At 36.6% G+C, this 20,594-nt stretch overlaps 1 protein-coding gene across 1 annotated transcript in view; it reads right to left on the reverse strand.

Moving 5' to 3' along the window:
- The window catches only part of LOC140230120 (epithelial sodium channel subunit alpha-like), a 31,600-nt gene continuing 11,006 nt past the window's right edge, over positions 1 to 20,594 (reverse strand). The window contains exons 5-14 of the mRNA XM_072310318.1: positions 19,750 to 19,914; positions 18,881 to 19,043; positions 17,877 to 17,992; positions 17,451 to 17,614; positions 16,510 to 16,720; positions 5,720 to 5,792; positions 4,710 to 4,767; positions 4,035 to 4,108; positions 2,206 to 2,281; positions 1 to 321 (exon numbers count right to left, since the gene is read on the reverse strand). Coding sequence (XP_072166419.1) covers positions 1 to 321; positions 2,206 to 2,281; positions 4,035 to 4,108; positions 4,710 to 4,767; positions 5,720 to 5,792; positions 16,510 to 16,720; positions 17,451 to 17,614; positions 17,877 to 17,992; positions 18,881 to 19,043; positions 19,750 to 19,914 — 1,421 coding nt within the window. The remainder of the gene's footprint in view (positions 322 to 2,205; positions 2,282 to 4,034; positions 4,109 to 4,709; positions 4,768 to 5,719; positions 5,793 to 16,509; positions 16,721 to 17,450; positions 17,615 to 17,876; positions 17,993 to 18,880; positions 19,044 to 19,749; positions 19,915 to 20,594) is intronic.

The following is a 20,594-nucleotide window of genomic DNA, read 5'->3' on the forward strand; positions in this document are numbered from 1 at the left end:
TCAAAAGGCGAAGACTATTGTCCCTCGAACAAAAAGCACGACAAGGCACACCACCGCAGCGATGATTAATAGGAGGACGGCCACGATCAGCGCGATCAGCACGCGGCGACAATTGTCGCGCTTAGATTGCTCCTCGTCAGCGGCGTCGGCGCGTGGACTCTCCTTCGCCTCTTCCGTCGGCGATGTGGGCTGTCGGCGGATTCTCTTGGCGAGGATTTGCAAGATGCAGCCAAAGAGAAGAATGATCTCGCCAATGGACATGAATGACATGCCGATGTAGAGACCAAGGATACCGCCCAAATTACCCAACAGACTGGCGATCTGGGAGGGATTGGGAGAAAGTGATGACGAGTTTGATAACAAACCAGCAGGTAAAATACGAAGTGTTTAGACTCGATATCATTATTAACCTTTGAGGCCTATATTAAAGAGTTAGTTGTAGTAGTTGTCTCTGAGAAAATACCCCCGCTTCAGCAGATTTGCATAAGAAATAATGCGGTAGAGACTATGTAAACGAAGCACAGAAATTAAGAGACAGCAAGAGTAATAGTATCACGGATTGAACAAACCATTATATAGAAAGGAGGTATAAGATAAATCCCACTGTATCAAAAAAAAAAGCAAAACAACAGCAACAACAACAACATACCGGCCAATCTTACGAGATGCATCAACTTATCTTTGATAGCTCCCCCTCTAACTTTTCTAAAAATATACCAATACAAAATGCCACAATACCAGGTGAATGAAAGGATATGATCGTGATACTCAAATTCACAAGGAAAGCTGCAAAGATGATATCGGTAATTAGACCTACTTCTGTTACCCCGTTTCTCGCCAAGATCATAGAGAAAGTTGCTTATGACCAACGTCAGACTTACTTGATTGATAAAAAACATCTTTACAAATAAATAGTTTGGCTTTTGTCCAAAGCACTCTACCCAATATGCATTGCTAAATGTAACAGAAAAAAAAATGGTTTGATGCTATTGACTCTAGACATTGTTTGGAAATAATCATTGGTTTAAAGGCTTTTGGTACCATTTTACATTAACTCACAAACTACATATATATATATATATATATATATATATATATATATATATACATGCATATGTATATGGCTTTGATTAAAACGCTATGATAAGATGGGTTTAAAGATTATTCGTCGAACCGGACACAATCTATACATGTAAATGGTTTCGTTTCAGATTAGGTAAGTATAAACTGTATGGGGTGCCACACGGATCCCTGATTGGACCTGTCATCTTTTTCCCAATAATATGTGAATGAATTGCCTTCTTTTGTTAAGCATAGTGAACTGTCACTTTACGTAGATGGCACAAATGTTTATTTTGTTTTGCAAAGAAACCCGAGGACATTGTTAAACGCTCAAATGAAAATCTTGTTTCGGTATCACACTGGTTATTCGATAACAAACTATTAATTGTAAATAAGAAAAAAAAATGTGAACTTATATTTCTTGACACACCATCACGTCTAAGAAATCGAATGAATTCCAGGACTGTGAACGTACTTATTGATAATAATGTATAATTCAGAGAACAAAAAATACATGTTAATATATGAGAGTAATAGATAAGAATCTGTTCCTACCCTATGGAAACCAGCTCTGCTGATCATGGTGTTCCACCCCATGATGTGGAAATCAAATCAAATCAATTCAATTCAATTCAATTCAATTCAATGCAATTTAATTCAGTGCTTTCAAGCTACTCTGCCGCTGGTCTTCACCACAAAGGCAAAAACAGAAAAGGAGATGAAGAAATCACGGTCCATATCTCACAGAATAAATAATCTGTTATTACTATGCATTAAAAATCCTAAGCTCATGCCTTTCTTTTTAAGATATCGGAAAATTAACGACCCTCCTGTTAGCCATCATGTCATCATTTCTTAACCTTCACAACTCAAGATCCAATATGCGACGGATATAAAATCTTCTTCTGTAGAGTTTATAACATAAAGAATATTAAATGAATCTATAAAAATATTTGGCACCAAAGACTATCACATCGTCACTTTAATTTGCATATCTGTGTATTATGTGGCAGAAGACCGGTTCGTCCGTTAGAAGATTTCTTAACTTCTGTTAATTCCACTTCTTGTTTTACCAAAATCAAACTTGAATACGGAGTAAACTTTCGTTATGAGTAGAGAGTCTGGTCTCTTTGAAACACTCACCGAATTAGTAGCAACTTGTAAGTTAAGTTCGTAGTTCAGCTCCTCAAAGTATACGATAAGGTTGACAAGGTTCTTCCTGTAACAAAAAGAATATGTAATTGATCAATATATTTGAGACAGTCGTAACACCAACAATTGCATTAACTTGCATATTTTCCCTCTTCTGGACGTGATGAAATATGTAGCGAAATTAATTGATCTAAACAATGTCTGATGTTTGTGAAAATCTACTCGTAATGAGTCATGCAATATCAGACCCCAAAATAAATGCAAGTTTCCCTTTTTGTTTTAGCAGAAGTCCATGACATCTCAATAAGGTCAAGTAAAGTTGCGATGAATTGGAACGTACATCCAACTTTCAAATAAATGTTAATATACAATCTGTTCTTTCATTCAAGGTGCGAACAAAGTCTTTTTTTTTTGCCTCTAGATTTGCCATTTGACATGTTTTTCAATCTTTTTCATTTTGTTCATTTAAGTTGCCTTGTTGATTTTCCCAAATTTATAGGGCACGTCATGTTCTTATTGCTATTTCTTCTCTTGATAATTTTATAGTAGTATTGTAATGGTAAACTTGTATCTATTATAGTTACCATTTTTGTCTTCTTACAATTCAATTCAACTCAAATGAGATTTTATATCCTAAGCACATTTTTTTTGTTGTTGATACAAGTTCAAGGAAAAATTGATTAAAAAAATATGGCCTATAATAAAACGCCTCGGGATACGCGTTTCCACAGAAATCATGATTTGTGAAAGTCACCTCGTACACGTGCTACATACACATTTACCTTTTTCCTTTTTTTTTTAAACTTGTGAGGGAGGAGGGATACGTCTTTCAGACGTCCATTTACAGCAATCTCCATGCCACGAAAAAAAAAACCCCACATCTTTTTTTTTCTTCCACAATTACTGTTGATGACCATTGAATGTAATGATTTGTTTGATTGTCTTATTATTTCAATGAGATATTTCAATGAAATGTAATACACAGGTGGTGCTTATTAACCCGTTCCATATACTGAATTCTGGATTCAGTAATTTGTTTTGCGTTTATTTAATAGAGTAGGGTCTGCTGCACATCCACCAGGAAATGCCTTTTCCACGCACTCGTATTGAAGTCAGGACACGCAGGTTTCAGTTGCCTTTGAGGTTTTGTTGTGATGGGGGTTTTGGAAGGGGGATGGGGGAATGGGGGTGGGGTAGTAAGAGGGAGAATGGGCGGGGGTATAGAGTGGTCGGGGGGGGGGGTTGCGAGGGAGGGGGTTGTTTTTTTTTTAACAATAAACCTCAATGGATATTGATATTTTAGGTTGGATTGAATGAAAGCTGAAAAGAAATTATTTTTTGGGTAAGTGATTTAGTTAATAGAATTTATAATGTAATGAAAGAATAAAATTGTTAAGAGAATGAGGGATTAGTAGTGTAAAACTAGAAAAGAAGAGACGTCTATACATGGATTGTGTATATGGATTGTAAAAAAAAAAAAATGTATCAGAGTGTATCAAAACATATTAAACTGATGTAAAGTTTTGGTATAAATTTTGTATCTATTGATGTAAAGGATTATGAAATTGGTCCAGAGAATTTTGTATAAATTTGTTTGTATGTTATGTTTCCCATTGATGAAGAATAAAATATTCTTTAAAACAAAACAAAAAAAAAAACACAAAACAAAACATAGACTTAGTACAAAGGCCACGAGGTTCCCGTATGGAACGGGTTAAAACCAGAAAGCATTCATGATCTGACACAAGTGTCAGATTGCCGAAACAAATTTCTAGAATGTGATGCTGAATATGCTTTTTCTATATCAACTGGAACATTACCTGGACAGTTCTGTGTTGTTCAAAGTTCTTGCAGCCTTCTCATTAATCTTTATCAGCTGGAGCGCTAGATGTTCCTGGAGAGCGTGTGTGTGTGTGTGTGTGTGTGTGTGTGTGTGTGTGTTCGTGTACAGGGATTATAGTTTGTGTGTGTAAAGGTGGAGGAGGAAAACGGAGAGGAAAAATATTACCTTTCATTATTCCACACTATCAACACTATCCCACACTATCCACACTATCAACACAGTCTTTAAAAAAAAAATCAAAACTGTATAAAAATGTAAATGAAATGATTTGTCTAGACTTGATTTGATTTGATTTTCTTTTTACATACTATCATCATCAAACATTCATGAATCGAAATACATATTATTAGATGACCGACAAAATACAATTCTCAGAAAAGAAATGCTGAAATAATGATCTGAAACGATTTATTCAGCGAACTAAATAAGGATTATCATCTTGCGTAATTTCTAGTAATATTTTCCTAGCCCTTATCTTATCAGACGCAATCGAATCAGAATTATACAGTTTTATTTAGTATCCATGCAGAAGAACAAAATAATGGATATCAAAACTGCTTCTGCATTACATTGACAGCGTGATCACCTCTGAAAAGAACCGTCTGGGTGATGAACAATCATAATACATGATGTTATAAGCCTGTATACTCACCTCGTACCTCTCCGCTGGCCAAAGTGCTGCAAATGCATTCGGACGATACATAATCTCACTGTTGAAATATAAAGGATCAAGACAGACATTAGGCCGTAAGTACAGGTTTGAGTCAACGGTACGATTCGATGTGGTAACAACGATCACTATCATGGTAACTTTTTCTCCTAACGCAAAACCTTCTCTCACCGTAATCTCTTAATTCTTACCCGATTATCAAAGCGAAGTTCCCGATTAATCGAAGAACATGTTTCATTCAAGCCACAGGTTCTCATAGGCTTCCTAAGTACTAATTCTGCCAACAGAAGTATAAGATTAATTTTGTATGATCATTATCGTCTCAGTCATATGTTTGTATAAGTTGCATACGTTATACATGTCTTGAAATGGCTTGAGTCCCATGACGTGACGACAAACGCTTCAGGAATATAACTTATTGCAATATCATTGGTATACTACGACTATTAGTGATGAACACAACTACACTACTACTACTACTACTACTACTACTGTGTTGTAGTATTACTATTTTTATACTATGATGATGATGATGATGATGATAGTAAGAATAAGAATAATTATAATAATGATACTAGTAATGATGATGATGATGATGATGATGATGATAATGATAATAATGATAATAATAATAATAATAATAATAATAGTAATAATAATAATAAAATAATAACGATGACAATGTTACGGATTTACCAGATTTCTGATCTGTGATATGTATTTCAGAATACTTGATACATGCAGAGTACTTGTAACATGTGTTTTGATACTGACAATAAACTATGAGTATTCTTCTGTGAGAGTCTCCTTCTTACGTTATGCTGAAGTCTGGCCTCTACCTGTATCGACATTTTAAATGCATTCCCTCATTGAATTACCTGCACGGCAACGCTCAACAATGGAACAATTTATTCTGACAAAATTTCTCACGCACTATTATACATTCTAAGTAGACAGTTATTTTATTTCTAGGGTCCATGCATTATGTATACCTGCAAGAGATCGGGCAGGCACATTCCAGTGTGTTCGTTTCGTAGAGATACAAGACCAGCTGCAGGCACCTTTCTGCAACAAGAAATCATGTATATGAAAGATGTGCAGGTATAATACTTACTATGATGAGTGTGAATTATGTTCACGCTAACTCCTACGTACAGGCATTAATTGAATGTCGCTGTTAATTTCCCTCAGTCTATACACCTCCATTTTTGCTTTTTCTTGAGACCCCAATCCTTTAAAAGCTTATTAGTAGGTTCTTTTAACCCTATAAAGCCCAAGCTATTTTGACCCCTCGCAGGCCCAAGGGGGGGGGGGGGGCACATTGTGCCCCCCCCCTAAATAACTTTTTTATTATTTGATGTATCATCGTCATATTTGGCACGTGGGTAGAGTAACTCATACTCTACATGACCGTGCATTTGAATTTTCACAAGGTCACCAATGGAGGGCGCTATTTACCAAAATATAAAGAAATACAAAGGAAATATGCTGAAAACATGATTTTTCTGTATAATTTCTTTATCCCCATTATATATGTCTTATTATAGACCAATCATTTTCATATTTGCCACAAATAATAAGCAAGTTGAATTTCATTATTTGTTATGGTTGAAATTTCTCAAGGTCACCACATGGGGGCGCTTTTCATATCAACATAGTGATACATTATGAGACCTGAGATGAAATGTTTGGGATGGGTACATGTATAGTTATGACATTTCATATTTGCATAATACTGCAATTTTGAGATTGCAAATTGATAATATGATAAACTAATGATATTAGAGGCATAACTTGGGTGAAGCAATCAAAATAACTCAAAATATAAGGGGCAATCTTTAGAAAACATTATTATTTTCAATTATCTCTATTATATCTATTGTTTTATGCCTTTGTCACATAAAAACAAAGGAAATAATAAGAAAAACTTTCCAGGACCATAATTACTTCAAATTTTGCTCCTTCAACAAATTTCAGACAAGAAACACCCATTTCATACACTGTAATGGTGTGAAATGAAATGGGAACAGAAAAAACATGCAAAATCTGACTGACATGGTTGTCAGTTTATGGTTGCCATGGCAACCAGCAACATCAAATATAGCTAAATTATATATCAAAATGTTCGCAATAAGATTTTAGGAAAAGTCACCAAATTTGGTTGAAATTGGATTAGTTCAAGTTCAAGTTCAACTTTATTTTCATTTCCATTAAATAAGGAGAAATTATGTTCAATGCATAAACAAAACAAATTTGTAGTAATTTCGATAAACGTACATCAACAAGATACATGTGATGATGATTAACGACATAATTGCATTTATAAGGTATATACATATGCATATTACACGGATGGGAATGGAAATGGAGGGTCCGACTAAAAAGCCAAGCTTGTACGATATGGGACCCTCAGAAATACATAAAAAGCAAATAATGGCTTCATGAAACTACAAACAAATATATGAAACAAAATCAAAGAAACCAATGTCAACTGACATGAAATGAAAAAACAGGAAAGAAGGAAAAAAAAAAAAGAGAAACGGGAAACAAAAGAAAATGAAACTGCAACACACGCCATCGTGGACACAAGCAAACAGATTTCCAGGATGTATAGGAGTAATAAGACGCACCCTTGAATGATATTGTGAATATACGGATTGGGTACATATACCCGAAAAACTACAAAAGAGCGGACATATTAAAACAAAGAAAACAAAGAATAGACACAATGATGCATTGTTCGATGACTGTCATATTTAAGGAGAACGTATATTCGACAGATTATTTTACTCTCATGATAGAAAATACTTGATGTGTAATGATTAATGCATATATATATATATATATATATATAAGATAAGTGATAACTTAATTGAGCTAATGAAACAAACCTAGTCCGGTAATATGTTATAAGATTTCAATAAAAATAATTTCAATTTATTCTTGAAAGAATTCAAAGTTCGTGCTGTTACAATATCATTAGGAAGTGAGTTCCAAACCTTTGGCCCATCGTAAATAAAGGTGTTCTGAGCCAGCAGAGTTCTGAAAAAGGGCAAATGAAACTCATTCGAACGCCTTGTTGGGTAATTGTGAACGGACTGATTTCTTGGAAACATTGTTTCAAATATATTTGGAAGATTTTTTTTATCATAATTAAACATAAATTGTCCTAGGTTATACAGATACAAATCCTTGATTTTCAATATTTTGTTTTCAAAAAATAACGGGTCGGTATGAGACAGAAATGCAGTATGACATATAATACGGAGTGACTTCTTTTGTAATAAAAGTAATTTATCTAAGAATGTTTGATATGTATTTCCCCAAGCAAGAATACCATAATTTAAGTACGGCAATATGAGAGATGAATATAATGTAATAAGGGACGACAAAGGAAGACAAAATTTAACCTTGTTGATTATACCAATATTTCTTGAAATAATTTTACATATACTATCAATATGGAATTTCCATGAAAGCTTATTATCAACCGTTATTCCCAGAAATTTAATATGGGAAACAATTTCCAGTGGAGTCCCATCAAAAACAACGTCAACAGGTGGTTTCTCTATAGAGTTGCTAAAAAACATATATTTTGTTTTTTGAAGATTGAGAGATAATTTATTTGCCTTTATCCATTGGGCGACATTTTCTAATTCAGAGTTTATTGTATTTACAAGAGTAAGAGGATTATTGTGCGAAAAAAATAAATTTGAGTCATCCGCAAAGAGAATAAAGGAAAGAACATCTGATGACCTACAAAAATCATTTATATAAACGAGAAACAAAAGCGGACCTAATAAACTTCCCTGTGGGACCCCACATTTGATATTTAACATTTGTGAATTATACCCATTCAAAGAGACATATTGCTTCCTGTTCATGAGGTAGCTCCTGAACCACTCCAAGGCCTTCCCACGCACTCCGTAATGATGTAATTTATCAAGTAAAATATCATGATTAATGGTGTCGAAGGCCTTGGAGAAGTCCAGGAACAAACCTATTAGATGCGAAGATTCTGTCAATAGCGTGTGCCACTTTTTCTACAAAACTTAATAATGCATGTGTTGTGCTGTGTTTTTCTCTAAATCCGAACTGAGAATTTGAAAGTATATGATTGAATTTTAAAAAAGTAATAGTTCTTTTATGAACGATTTTTTCAAGAATTTTGGACAATGTACATAACAAAGAAATCGGTCGGTAATTATTAACATCTAATTTGTCGCCTTTTTTAAACAAGGGAATGACTTTTGCTATTTTCATGCTCTCAGGGACAATGCCATTGGAAAGAGATAAATTGAATGTGTGAGCTAAAGGATCCGCAATTGAAGATATTACCCCCTTCAAAAGAAAATTACTGATGTCATCATGTCCAGCACTTTTTTTAGAACTAAAATCTGAAACAATATTAATTATCTCCTGCTTATATGTTGGACTAAGAAACATTGAACTAGAATTTGGTGGACCTAAAAATTCAGAAAAATGTTTCGTTGAATGGGGTATATTGCTTGCAAGATTTTCCCCGATTAAAGAAAAATGATTATTCAAAATATTACAAATCTGATGAGAATCTTCAATGATTTCATCTTCAAACCTAATTTTAGTAATACTACATTTATCATTTGATATATTCATTGCTTGCTTTAAAACCTTCCATGTGTTTTGCATATCGTGCCTATACAAATATAACTGCTTGGTATGATATTTTCTCTTTTCCATGCGCATAATTTTCGTCAACGTATTTTTATAACTAGTATATTTAAGTTTCGATTGCTCAGTAGGTTTCATTTTGAATTTATAATATAAATTATTCTTTCTGTTTATTGAACGTAAAAGTGATTTAGAGATCCATGGGAGCCTAGGTATTTTTGTATAATCAGATTGTTTTTGTCTACGTTTTGGCATATGGATATCCAAGAGTCGAAGAAACTTTTGCATAAAGTATTCAAAAGACAAATTTACATCATTTGTATCAAAGATACAAGACCAGTCTGTCATGTCTAAACTAGCACCTAGACTGGCTATATTTTCATGAGTGATTCTTCGTCTCAATAAACAACCATATTTATTATCAATAGTATCATTTAAAGAGAAACTAGTAGAGATGGGGAAATGGTCTGTTATGTCTGAAAGCAGTATAAGGGAATCGGGAGGAGGAAGAATATTACAAAAAATATTATCAATAAGGGAGGCAGATTCATTAACTATTCGTGTGGGCTTAGATATCAAAGGCAAAAAAGAAGCAGATAAAAATATTTCCAAAAAATCTTGTGACATATTATTTTGTTTTAATAAGTCTATATTGAAATCTCCCATTATGAAACATTTTTTGTGAAGAAAAATTGGGTTCTTCACCAAATCCGAAAAATAATCTAAAAATGATTTAGTGTTTGCATTTGGAGGTCTATATACTACACCTATGATAATATTCTTACTGCCAGGAACGGATATTTCAATAAAAAGAGATTCAATCGAATCAGTCATGCTGTTAAGCTCATCACGAACTACATAATCATACATTTGTGAAACGTATAACGCAACGCCCCCACCCACCCTATGTTGCCTGTTGTTAACTACAAAATCATATCCGTCGAGAGCGTATGGAAGACTTGAATCCTGGGAAAGCCAGGTTTCGGCCAAACCTATCACTGAGAATTTTTGCCTGATGGGTTTATTAAAAAACAACTGCAATTCTTCAAAATGTTTATTAACACTTCTAATGTTGAAATGTATAAGAGAAAAGGTGGTATCATCATACTCCTTAACAACATTATTAAACTGGTTGAGAGTGAGATATTCAGAAGATGGACTTTGAAGTTGGTTTTCTATGTCAAAATCATATTCAAATTCTTGCGACAATGAATTAAAACTATCTGAAACATAATCATCAAAAAAGGTATCATTTTGAGTGGCATTTGCTTCAAGTTCTGCCAAAGAAGGCCCGGCCGTATCAAAAAAGTCATCATCATTAATTGAATTGAATGCTGTGTCTTTTGTATTGTGGATCAAAGGGTGAACGTGATGTCCGTTGCTTGTGTCCACGAAGGCACCCGTAGAGGGCAGTACTGATGAGTTTGACATCTTGAATGTCTGTAATGTGCGAAACTAAAGAGAGAGAAAAAGAAAAAAAGGCTGTGTCTACTGGGAACCAGAGTCAACGTATACAAAACAAACTATACAAGTATGTCAGGACATTATCGGCAAGTGACATGAAAGGTGGCTCCAGATGGCCTGTGGATACCAAGGAAATTACACAATGATAATAATAATGAAAAGAATAGATGTGAGGAATTGACATAAGTTCCGAAAAAAAGAGTTGCTTGGCAACCTCACGCAGTGGTTTAAATTCGTTGGTAACACTCTCTTGTGTGATTTAGATAATCGTAAGCATCTTGGAAAGAGAACAAATTATTCACTGTGGTTACAAAACTTCGGCATTCTGCATTCCGAATGCCCATGTATGGACATAAGTTAAAATAACATTTCTGAAACTACCAGTTGTTAACATTCATGTTGGAGGACGATGACTGGGGAGAATATCGTTGTGTACGCTGATTATAGAGAGTATGAGTGCATCTGAATGAGGACTGTTACATAAGTGGCGTAATTACGGCTAACATGCTACATGTGTGAACGGAATGCAAGCCTATAATTCTAACATCTGTGTAGGAAGGTAAGTGAAGTTCAATCCGAAACAGAGTAGGCCTACAATGTATAAGTATAAAGGGGCGTATTTGATGCTCACACTTCACCAGAACTATTGTCCTCTCAAACATACAACACACCTGTAAAGCTATCTTCTCCCTTCCTCATCCCCTCACCATTTCACCCTTCAATGACACTCAACAAATCTTACAGCGATTAATGCTGGTGTGTGAAAATTGGAAGTATATAGTTTTGAAAATAAGCAAACCTATGTATTGAATAAAAATGTCAGAAATGCGTTTCTCAATGTGTAAGAATCGGCTCTTTTCTGGAGTGCCAGGGAAGGTGGTCGTGTGAGGGTGAAAAGGATTACAAAAATTCAAGGTGAATTAAAGTATGGTTTACACAAATACTTTAGCAATTTCATGGGTATGAAGAATACAAAAGTAATTGATGGCACACTATAAAAAGGACCAAAGTTAGGTTCCAAAGTTACCCCATGAGGGTACAGTACAAGGCAAATACCAGGATTAAGTATAATAAACGGGAGGATGCAGATATTAAGAAAGATAACTTCTGCTCCTTACAATTCAATAATGTGAACAGCTACCTGGATTCAAATTTCATATGTTACAAATGAGGGAAGTAGGTGAATACTCGTTAATTGTTGCTGAGGTTTACATAATCACATTTAAGTTGAAAAAAACCCCCATAATTTTATATATAATGAAATATTTCGTCTATTATACATGCATTTCGGAACTGATTTTCAAGTTAATGTTACTGGTACAAAAGTGTGAACAGATCACCCCCCCCCCCAAAAAAAAAAGGCACTCATAGCTGTATACACATAAAGCCACCATTACATTGGTGGCTTTCTATTCCTTTCACCATGGTGCCCAGCTTAAGAATAAAATACAAATCTGCAATAACATTGTGTGCCGGAGAATGACATTGTGAACTGGAGAATAACATTGTGTACACTGATGAGTGTACGGGCGGAGAATGACATTGTGAACTGGAGAATAACATTGTGTACACTGATGAGTGTACGGGCGCATTTGAATGAGGACTGTTACATAAGTGGCGTAATTACAGCTGACATGCTACATGATTGTGTGTACAAAATGCCAATCTCTAATTCTAGCGACTGTGTGGGAAGGTGAGTGGAGTTCAAATCAAGAAAAAGTACGATGTATGTGGAATAGATAAAGGCGTACTCGATGCTCACACTCAACCAAAACTATTGTCCTTCCGTACATACCACACACCTGCAAAGGGATTATAGAACTTCGAAGTGAATTAGAATTTAGTGTACACAAGTACTTTCACAGATTTATGGGTATTCAGAGTACACAAATATGTGAAGGCACATGAAAGAGATGCTGTGGACTAAAACCCTCGCGGTTTCAGTAAATAATACAGACTTCGTGTGAGCTTTTCTTAGAGGTGTTCTGTTGCTCAGAACGAAAACAAATGCCAACATCAAAACTTATCTTATCTGACAAATACATTTCAGTATCATCAGCATCCCAGCATAAGAATAAAATACAATTCTGCAATAACATTGTGTAGGGGAGAATGACATTGTGGACGGGAGAATAACATTGTATACGATGTGAGTGTATGAGCGCATTTGAATGAGGACTGTTACATAAAAAATTCCGGCGTAGTTACGGCTGACATACTACATGTGTGTACAGAAGGAAGGTGAGTGTAGGAAGGTGAGTGGAGTTCAACCCCCCCCCCTCTAGAAAAACAAAACAAAACAATGTACAATGAAGTAAGTAGAGATAAAGGCGTACTTGCTGGTCACACTCCCCAGATTGAACTATTGCCCTCTCTTGCATACAACACAGTCCTGACAAGCTATACTTTCCCTTCCTCGTCCTCACAGCTGGTGTGCGAAAGTTAAGAATATTTACTTTTGAAAATAAGTAAACTTATGTATTAAATAAAAAGGTCAGAAATGCGTTTCTCAATGTATATGAATCAGCTCTTATCTGGGGTGCTAGGGAAGGTGGCCATGTGAGGGTGAAAAGGGATTGCGGGACTTCGAGGTGTTGTAAAGTTTGGTGTACACAAATACTTTGACAAATTTATCGGTATTAAGAGTACAAAAATATGTAAAACCCAATAAAAAAAAAAATAACAATTAGGTTTCATGGTTGCCCCATGAGGAAAGTATCGGGCAAGTACCTGGATTAAATATATGCAGGTGTGACAGAAAAGTAACTTCTGTCCTTTACAATTCACTTTAGATGTGAGCAGTCTTCAAATTTCACACATTGCAAATGCATTCTAAATTTCATACACACAGATTATGAGGGAAGTAGGTGAATACTCGTAAATTGTTACTGAAGTTTATATAATCACATTTCGGGACTGTTTTGTAAACAGATCATTCACCTACCCCCCCCCCCCCCCAAAAAAAAAAGAAAGAAAGAAGGAGGAAGGACACTCATAGCTGTAATACGCATACAGCCACCATTACATATAGGTGGCTTTCACGTTCAATTCATCATGGTGGTCTGTAGACTATAACTTTGAATCAATATTGTATGGTCGCTTTCGTGCTAGCTCAGTGGATTAAAACTTTTGTGTTTTCGGTAGTTAATACAGACTTCATGTGACGGCTTATCTGAGATGTTTTCTGTTGCTCAGACCAAGAACCAACAACAATATAAAAAAAAAACTTATTTTATCTTGCAAATACACTTTTAGTATCATCAACATCCCAGCCAAAAAAAAAGAGAGGGAAATATAATTCTGCATCTTTTGTCAATATATTAATATTTCTTTGAGATAAATATCGGAGGAAATGTGAAGAATATATATTTTGTTGAGAATTCGAATGCTAACAATGGATAAGGAGGAAAAACAATATGACCATGACTGACTATGCTGAAAAATGGGATGTATACGTTACATGACAGGAAGATTACTCCGTGTATCTTGCCCAGCTTTCAGGTATTCCTCCATTTCTGACTTTTTTCCGAGTTTGGAGCTGGATTTGTGTGCCGGATATCTTGATTCTCGTAGAAAGGTTGTTGTTTCGTCGAAGATTGTAGGCTATTGATGCTAGTCTGCCCCTTTCGCGTTTCATCTTAGGTGGCAAATCTGTGCGGATCGACACTCTGCTATAAGCGGTCGGGGTGATGACTTGGTCGCTTCCTGGAGGGGCCGGTTGCTGGCGCGGTTGACGGGGTCGGTGCTCGAAAGCGTTGAGGACCCGGTCTCTGTCGATCATCCGAGCGAAACGTACAATGATGGCAGGCGGCTGGAGGTCCGAGGTGCTCCCGGCAGTGCCTCGCTTCGGTTGTTGCAGTCGATGGACGGCCACGAGCGGAATCCGCATAGCATCCTGCTGGGTGATGTTCAGGAAATGGCAGAAGACGTCACTCACTGTTTCATGGATATCTTCGTTTGGTTTGCACGACACTCCGTAAATGAGAAGATTCTGCTTTCTGTCGTGTATCTCGCTTAGGGTGAGTTTTTCGTCAAGCTCAGCAATTTTGCTGTCGATGTAGTTTCGCATACTTGGAATGGCGTCATTTTCAACATCATGCAGTCGATCAGATGCATCCGTCAATCCAGTCTCCAATTCACAGACGGTTTGTTTCGTTCTTGCAAGTTCAGCCTTCATCACTGTAATTTCGTTGACGACAGAATCAAGTTTCGAGTTTACTTGCGTGGTGAAGTTCATGAACATGCTTCTCATTTCTTTCATGAACGAAGACAGCTCAGGTGGGACTGAGAGGGCAGCGACCGGCTGGCCACTGGCCTCTATCAGCGAAACATCGCTGGCACTGGACGTAGTGGAGACGTCGGCGAGATTACAGGCGCCTCCTGTAGGTGCCTGTGTCAATGTGGCGCCATTTGTAAAAGCTTGCTTAGCCACACCTTGAGTTGCTTCCTTCCTCGAAATGGACGTATTTGACGCCTTTTTGGTGGCTGTGTGAGGTCGAAAATTGTAGTCTTTTTTCCTCACATCCATATTGTGGGTATTTTTGAAGAAATTTAGCGTAATTCCACCAAAATCTTGAGTATATTCGGGAGCTTCCTGAAATGCGTTGCCGCTACTCTGACATCACGTGACACGTGATGTCAGAGTCAGATTAAGGGCGAAGGAGTGGCAAACGAAAATCTGGTAGGGGGGGGGGCACAATGTGCCCCCCCCCCTTGGGCTTTATAGGGTTAATACGTTTTCTCTCACAGGAAATAATAGCATTCACTTCGTTGCATAGACACTTTATAATTTGTTGCGTTTCCGAAATTATATCAAATATTCAACGTCTGTCCGATCTTATTTAGGCTTATTAATTTGTGCTTGCTTGCTTCGGATCTAGAAACCTTTACTTGTTAATCTTCATTATGATTGTTTCATGACGATTACTCAATAATGTTCTAAACTTCAACGCGTTAATTTTGTGGCATGTGTTTGAAGTGAAGGTGAAAAGAAATATTCTTTTGTTAACTTCGGTTGAGTCATTGAAAGATGTTTTCGGAAGGACATTGTGGGAGACATTAATGAATTTGAATGTTCAGATCTTAAATCGTATGCTCCTACACAAATATGCTAGACCGCTTTGAAATAGCTGTTGAATTTGAATTGAACGACACGGAATTCGAATGAGGATTTATCAGGCCTATCACAGTATTGTGTATTTGAATCCTTTTCATTCTTATTGAGTGGCAAGAATACAAAATTGAGATGGAAAATCTACATTGTTTTACTGTTATTATTATAATCATTATTATCATCATTGATATTCTGCACCTTTGTGAATGATGTGACATTGTGGGAGCTGCTTGCGCCTGTGAATATTTGTATTAACTGACAAGTTGCGCTATACACTTACATTATTATTATTATTATTATTATTATTACTACTACTACTACTACTACTACTACTACTACTACTACTACTACTATCATTATTATTATTGTTATTACCATACCACTACTGCTACTACCATCACCGTCATCATTGTCATCATCATTTTCATTATTATAAAATCATTACACCAGTACTAAGATTACAACAAAAGCCACTTGTATAGTAAAAGGTGATGGCATGAGTTATAATGCAGTGACGATGGACTGATAGACCAAATCATGATAAAGCCATGATACCTTGTGTCGAGTTGAGGGAGGTACACTGGGTTGTGTTGATGAGTCTGATGTCTGTAATGCACTTACAGCGATCCAAGAGAGTCTTCTGAAGGCACATTTTATAACACGCTCTGTTGCTGTACGAAAACTCGGCCATCTCCGTGAAGTTCGTGTTCGTCCCGTCTCTGGTGCACGGGTCGCCATATCGACCCCCCAGGCGAGTGATGTTGACCTGGGAAAAGACAAAACAAAACAAAAGAAAATAAAACAAAGCAAAGCAAAACGAAGCAAAACAAAACAAAATAAATCAATGTAAAAGAAATGATAGTAAAGCGAAACAAAATGAAAAAAGTTAATACACATGCCTTATTTAAATATTTCAGCAGCCTGCTTCCAAACCTCTTCGTTTTTTTTCTTTATATTGAGTAAATTTGTATCATAAATTGCATATCATCAAGGAATCCCAAGACCATTCTTGCCAAAGCGAATTCTTGTTACATTTCTTTACGTTCGTTATAAATGCATACATATGCATTTAATCATTATCATATACCATATATTATAACATCTATTATTGTAATATATATATATATATATATATATATATATATATATATAATACACACATATAATGTGTGTACGTGTTTATATAAGATAGTGTTCACACAACCACATGTCTCTTCTACTTAGCCTTTGTTAACTAGTAAGATTGATTTTCTTAGAAACTCTAGCAGTATGGAATAATGTTAAGTGTCTATATCGCGATGTTTAGCTAGCGAACTATAATGAGGAGACCACCCGGCTGAAAATCGCACAAATCAAGTCAAATGGGGCTATGACGTCATCACCTTGATAGTCGCTCAATAATCCTAATCCCCATTAGCAAAATCAACAAATCGTTTTCTTCACAGTAGAATTCTGATATGATTTGATCAGTGAACTTCAACACGTAAGAGACGTACCTCTCTCAGACTAATGGAGGTCTTTTGACCCGTAGACACTGTTATACCGTCGTCTTCTGGGAACGGCTGCACTGTGGGCGGGTGAATGGAGACTTTCACGCCAGAATCCGTGGACAGCAAGCCAATATACTCAGGCTGCTCCACGAACAATGTGAGATGCAGTCCTTTGGAAGATAAGAAAGCAAACAAGCAAGCAAATAAAAAGCAATACAAACAAATATATTATCGGGAGTCAGAGCCGAACTCGAGGCATATTGCACATACTCAAGTAATTTCTTCAAGATCGTCATGTTTATGACAGACTTGTTCATGTTGCTTTCTTTGTGTTGAATAAATGCAATATTAATAGTACTGTTTATAGTGTTTTCTCTGTAAAAAATACACACACATGCTGCATGAGTAGGGCAAAATTAATGACAAACTCACCATACTGTGCACCAGTTCTGCCCGTTTTTCTCGCTATCTTGGCTTTGTCTGCGGGGTTCGCGCCATTAAATGTAAAACAGTTGCCGTAGTCTCCATGCTGCCACATGGTGAAATTCCTGGGGTTTATGGATGAACAATTGCAATCCAAAAGGCGATTGATGCTGATACAGATATTATTGCAAGCGTCATATTCTTAGTTTATGGTTCCATCACCTTTTTTACAAGCCAGGGTAGAAATACCCAGTTAAATGAAAACTTAAAAAGGGATAAAGAATATTTTCCTTATCACGTGTTGCGAATGTTTGGAGTCTCAACATGTTTGGCCACGATGGCAACATGCGGTAGAAAACACAACCCACCTTATTCAACATGTCTGTGTCTTGCCATCTACAGCCGCATGGAATGATGATTGTAATCATCTTCAATCTTATCGAAGTCTTGAATTCAAAGTACAAGTTGGGTACAAGCAACCTCATTACTATAGCCTTTTGCAGAGGCAGCTTGTTAAAATTTGAGGACACGTTAGCGAGCTACCCTCTCCGCTCTCCGCTCGCGCGCTGTGTCTGTCAACAGTGTGCGTGTCCTCAAATTATAGCGAGCTGCCTTTGCAAAAGGCTACCTCATTATGTTGATGTCATTAATAGTGAACGGAGCGCCTCTCTGTTTTTCTTCTTTTCTGATTCATGTCGGTTTGTTAGACTTTGCAAGACAGAATCCGGCATAGTAATTGTAGAGTGGAAAGTGAGAAAAGAAAGGACGTGCCCAAGAGAAAGAAGAAAAAGATGAAGAGAAAGAAGAAAACGAAGAAGGAAGAGAAAAAGAAGAGGTAAAAAGTTGGTGAAGACATGGAAGACGAAGAAGCAAAAGAGGAGAATGAAAAAAAAAATCCCTCGAATGGTGACACAGCAATCAATTCGCTACTAAATAATTTCTACCAGTATAGACAAACGAGCACAAAGAGCAACCGAATTAATCCAAATATCCAAGCAGTATACAGTCCCTACTTGTAGCTGCAATTACGTCGATCGAAGGAGCACTGTAGGATGAGGTCCTCGGGCTGATGGCCGTATTCCCGCAGCTCATCCAGTGATGGGTTCAACAAACTTCGCACGTCATAGAAATCGGGGTCACGTGACTGCTCGACAATCCCCTGCCAGTCGCTACTTCCTTTGGATAAAATCATAACAAATCGTACAAATTCTAGAGGTGTAGCGAAAAGAAGACTGGCAAATTGAAACACGCGTTGGCGCCTTATTCAGCCTGGAAGAGAAGGGGAAATAGAAAATCTCTGAACACATACACTGCCATACGGGCAGTTTGCATAATTCAAAAAGAAGCTTACACTACTTTTTCAAACTCGACAATGATGCGTCTTTTTAATATGAAGTTCGTCTATATATAGGCACTGTGCTTTCAGAAGGGAAATCCACCAAAACTATCTTATCTCGCCTAGGTACTTTAGAATGAAAAAGATGGCGAGAGAGAAAGTAAACAGTTGAATACATTATATTACATTCATGCCTTACTTTTCATTAAATATATACACGTTTGCTCATTTAGGTTTTCTTTCTTTTCTAGGTTTGTGAGTTTGATAAGCAGTGATAAGCGGGTGGGATTAATTCACCGGCAACAATCGCATTTTAAAGACTTGTGTAAAGTTAGACACACATGTAGACACATAGATATACATATGAATATAGTAGTTGGTGCATGTGCGTATGTTTCAAATTTCTGACATTTCCCAAACCACTATTTGCTATAGTTTAGAGAAAAAGAAACAAAGACTCAGAAATAAAAACAAAATAAAAAACACATCGGAACAAAAAGATCAAACCAACGATCATGGTCAAAGTAACGACATAAATGACATCACCCTGTACACCCTGCCAGTCGTAGGTGTAGAAGTCAAATTGCGAGGTGTCCCACGAACTGCCAACAAAGGAGAAGAGTTCATGTAACTGGCTACTTGAGTCGGGCGAATAGTCTGGCGACTCGGACGACCCACCTTGGGTGGCTGAGGAAGTCTGGGCTGATGTCGCTGTTCACGTGGAAACATACAAAACAGGAAGAAATACGAAGGAATGCAAGACAAGTCGTTGTTGGTGACTTTGAGCTCCATGAAACAAACAAAAAACAAACAAACAAACAAGCAAACAAACAAACAAACAAACAAACAAACAACAAACAAACAAACAAACAAACAAACAAATCCCGTCTAAACCAGTATGAGAAGAGTGGATTTATTCGAAGAGAACTTTGTGTCTCATAATGTTTTATGGGAGCAAGTTGTAATGTTATCATGAGGCGTATAATACAGTTAGAATATTCCCCTGTTGTTCCCCACAGCATGCCCGTCCATAGGGATGCGTATGAAATTCGTGCATATTTGACTCAGATAAGCCAGCTCGGAATTAGCTCACGGGCACCTTGGTACGAATGACCTTTCTTTTTTTCTCAGTTGTTTATGGGCCCATCACTCGTTTTTTAGAAAGACATAATGCATATGATATGCTTTAAAGAATGTTTTAGCGCTTTGTATCCAGCGGAAAAGGGGCTCTAAAAATATCAACTATATCATTATAATTACTATTATTATTATGTATGGGATTCATCAAATCCTGTTCAAACAAAGAATGGACTTGCGTAGACCAGATGACCAGAATGATCCATCAATTAACGTTGGGAAAGCATCCGTTTCATTATTTTGCATTAAATGTA

This window comes from Diadema setosum, chromosome 6 (genome assembly GCF_964275005.1).
Source record: "Diadema setosum chromosome 6, eeDiaSeto1, whole genome shotgun sequence".
In the NCBI taxonomy this organism is placed as follows: domain Eukaryota; kingdom Metazoa; phylum Echinodermata; class Echinoidea; order Diadematoida; family Diadematidae; genus Diadema; species Diadema setosum.